The sequence below is a fragment of the Hetaerina americana genome, unplaced genomic scaffold, assembly GCF_022747635.1.
Source record: "Hetaerina americana unplaced genomic scaffold, ioHetAmer1.1.p SCAF_46, whole genome shotgun sequence".
Lineage (NCBI taxonomy): Eukaryota > Metazoa > Arthropoda > Insecta > Odonata > Calopterygidae > Hetaerina > Hetaerina americana.
The window spans coordinates 1410941-1415103 of record NW_027287052.1 but is presented as its reverse complement, the minus strand read 5'-3'; the positions used below and the strand labels follow the sequence as shown (position 1 = coordinate 1415103).

General features: G+C 35.8%; 1 protein-coding gene across 1 annotated transcript; it reads left to right on the top strand.

Moving 5' to 3' along the window:
* The first annotated feature begins 631 nt into the window (after nt 1–631).
* Nucleotides 632–3714, top strand: LOC139693301 (transmembrane protein 64). The gene is made up of 3 exons (XM_071591413.1): nt 632–1784; nt 1869–2030; nt 3292–3714. Exons 1-3 carry the CDS (start codon nt 1251–1253, stop codon nt 3421–3423), a joined length of 828 nt encoding a protein of 275 aa, XP_071447514.1. The 5' UTR covers nt 632–1250; the 3' UTR covers nt 3424–3714.
* The last annotated feature ends 449 nt before the right edge of the window (nt 3715–4163 follow it).

The window sequence follows — 4163 nt, the reverse complement described above, 5'->3', positions numbered from 1 at the left end:
TGTCGACCTTCTAAAGATGTACTTCGATGAATTTTGAGGCAATAGCAGTATATGAAATAAATACATATTTCCGAAGCTTTTCCCGATATTTTTCGCACAAAACATGTATCCTTGATCTTTTAGCAAAAAACTTACCTGAGTAGATTTTGAATGTAGTCAACGTACAAGTAGAGAGGATCAGTGCTCATAAAATGGCTCCTGCAAAATTCTCCTTGGGTGTATAAATAAATTCACTCCGTAAAATAAAAATTGACTACATAAGTAGGGTTCATTATGACAGCATGAGAAGCGAACCAAGCATACAGGGATACTTGGTGTACCTGTATATACTTGAGACTATCCACGCCTAAAATTTTTATTTGCAAGCACTAAATGTGCTAAATAAAGGCAAAAAGACGTAGTGAAACAATTAGAAATTGTCCAACTGGTCAAATAGCCGCGTGTGTATGACTCTTGACTGTAGTTTGTGCATGAGTATGATATGGTAATAATTTATGCTTTGCGAGAGAATTCCGCTTCTTAAAGTCGTTATTTTGAAATGTCCGCCATTTTATTGGAAAAAATACTGAATCAGCGCCCCCAACGATTGCAAGAAGTAACGCGTATCAACAATAGCCAAACAGCTATGAATGCTGGGGTGCGTGCTGAGTTATGTACAGGGGACGATAAGAATGTCGTTCGACGTTAGATTGGCGAGAAATTATCGCTGACGTTTGGTTTATGTCACGTTAACAATAGTTTATTATATACTAAAAAGTTATTACTATGTTTTGAGACGCATTTGGAAAATCGTTGCTCCAGCAGAAAGCTCTCTCACCTGCGATTGTTATCGTTGAACCAGTATTTTCCTTTATCGGTATTATTGGCACTTGTATTTCGAGAAAATTTTTAATTATTACGGATAATATAATAAAACAAAATCTACGTTGGCTGTCGTCATTTCAAACGAAATGCCCGGAAAGGCGTGGAAATATGGAGTAATAAACAACCGATCTTTATGATGCTATATTAAATTTATAGCCATTAATTCAAGAAAGTATTAATTGCCAATCGTGCTGGTTACAATTGGCTGCGTTCTGCGAGGCAGGGGGCAATTTTTTTAGGTATGGTTCCTAGCATCGGGTGTTTCGAACGAATAATTTCAGAATCGTGTTTCAGTGTGTTCTAGATTTAAATTACTCTTTGAAATGGCAGCCAATAACTCGTGTTTATTAGTAAGTACATGAATATTTTAAATTTCAAAGTACAGCATGAACGAGAAAGTTGATATTGAGAAAGGATTGCATGCTGGAAAAGCCGCAAGTGAAAATCTTGCTGTTAAGTTCAACATAATCAGTTTTGGTTCTCTATGCAATTGCATTCTTTCGACTGGAACATTGGCATTTTTAGCTCTTCTTGTTTTGGAATGTAAGGACTATATCCAGTCTGTTTTGGTTTGGATAGAAAATCAGGAATCATGGGCTGTTTATTTGATATTAGTCTCACTGTTTACGTTTGTATCATTTCCATTCACCTGGGGTTATTTGTTCCTTAATATTGCGTGTGGGTATCTGTTTGGCATAATCAGAGGTTTCATAGCGGTTGTCATTACCGCTGTCATTGGTGTTTTAATTGCTCATTCTGTGATTAGGTTATTTTTCACTGGTTTTGCACTGATGAGACTGTTCAACAGTGATTATTCACGTGCAATGCTCCGTGTAATATCTGGTCCCCAAGCCTTTAAAGTTGTTGCCTTTGCAAGGTTGACCCCAATTCCATTTGGGTTACAAAACACCATATTTGCAGTGAGTTCAATCACCTAGGTGCAGTGGTGTTATACATTTTAAAGTTAGCATTTATTCTATGCTGATAAATTTCCCAATTTCCAGGTTAGCAGTATCGGAAGTGTTAAGTACATGCTAGCAACTATGGTGGGACTCTTGCCGACTCAAGCGATCAATGTTTATCTTGGAAGTACCTTGAGATCTATGGAAGATGTTCTTTCTGATGAGACAACCGCTTTCACTGGGTACATTGTTTTTGGTGTACAGGTATGCTGTTTCGAATCTTAATGAATAAATATGTAAATTAACCGAACGGAATACCTTTAATGTGGTTGCATGTTGATGGGAATTACCATGATTGTGAATTTTCATTAAATTTACAATATGAAGCGCTCTGTATTCTTTCCCATTCAAACATGTTGATGCTTTTAGCATTTGATCTGAAGAGTGGTGAATACACAAGATGTCTTAAACTAATATCTCCTAAGAAAGTATTTTACTCCATTGAATTGTTTAGATGAATCTAGGCATTGGGTACTTGCCAATAAAGATTCCCTTACATGAGTATGAAAGTAGACGCCCACTGATGTAGTATTTTATAATCAAAGCTATACATGTTTTTGACGTGACTGAAGCTATAAATGTCGGATTTGAGCCGCATTGTCACTTACAGTGTGATCAGTATTGAGGGCACCAACATTCATTGCTAGAAATAAACAATGAATGTATTGACTGAAGGTATTCCACCTGAATCATATCTTTGAATATAAGATTTTCTTGTGCAAGGAACTCATTTTGAGTATTAACATGCACAGTTAAGCAGAGAATATAAGATATTGTCCAGAAATGTGCATCCTTTACACTTGAAAATTGGAGGAATAAGAGAAGACTAAAGTAGACTCTTTACAAACCAAAATTTGTCCAGTCGAGGAACATAATTAACTGGATAAAAGCCTGGATTATAACACGTTTCACTTTTTTCTCAAAAATTGCATTTTCTTTCATGTTTACATAGTTTGTTTAACAGGACATTGCTCAAAGTTTTAGGTCCAAGGGCCAAGACAGACGTATTGGTCCAAAATGACAATGAATATCATTCAACTTTCTGGTAGTGTTGCACATTCAGATTTTTATTGTGGAGCATCAGATTTTTTCCGGAGTCGGTCTTAGAGAGTCAGCCACAAATAGACACTAGGGATGGGTAAAGTATTCAGAATTGTAAAACCAAGGCCAGCAAGGGGTAGAGTATCAAACTCCAGCAGTAAGGTGAGAACAGTCCTCTTCTGGATATTGAGAATTGAATCAGCCCTTGGGAAAGAATCCCAGGGCAAGATACTGTGCATAAAAGTTGAGAATGAAATTCATCATCGTACATGGCAATTGATCATAAATAATAAATACTACAATTAGAATTTTTAACAATTTTTTGCCAAGGTTTTCTTGGGTGTTGCGGTGCTTGGTTAGTTTACTCCAGGCCTCTGAGAAATCTAATTAAATCTAATTGGCTCTTGTTTTTGTCTTTCTTCAGATTTTGATTGGAGTCTCCCTGATGGTGTTCGTTGTTCACAAGGCACGCTTGGAACTACGCAAGGCACTTGAGCAGGACTTGAGTACCAACGTTCAAACTCTGGATTCAAAATCATTTGAGATTGTGAGCTGATGCTAGAACACACATCCTAAAATATTCCTCCAGAATCCTAAAAGGCATACCCTAAGAAGCAAATGTTAATTCCATTTCCATGTGACTAGAACCAAGTAATGAAGCTTCTGTGATTGATTTGAGCTAATCGAACTTTAAAAAAAAAATTGTTATTGACATAGTTTTATATGTTTATACATATTACAATAATATTGTTGTTACTACAGTTTAATTTTTTGTCATGATATTGATGTATACATATATACATACATTCTTTAAATATATATATAATATAGTTATTTTTTTATACTATGGATGTGTCTGCTTTGTCTGATTATCATATTTTACAAATACTCCCTAAATGATATTAAGTAGGCTTGCTAAAAGTCATGATTTTCATGTAAAAAGTGCTGACATTTTTTTCACATGTAAATCAGATTATCCTAAGCCCTCAAGTGTCCACATTTTAAAAATATTACAGGTACATAAAGTACCGTATTTTCTCATCGATAATGCGCACCTTATGTATAACGCTCAACTAGAACTTTGTAGTTTCCAAGAATTTGTGTAGATATTGCGCGCCCAGGGCTTCAGAGTTATCTTGAACGTGTATAGATGCCACGCATCTGTATATACATATATATATATATGTATATATATATATATATATATATATATATCCCTCCCCGGACTACAACCTTGACGTGGTGGAAGGGCTTGTGCGTTCCGATGACCCCTAGAGCTGTACTGGCGGGAGTAAT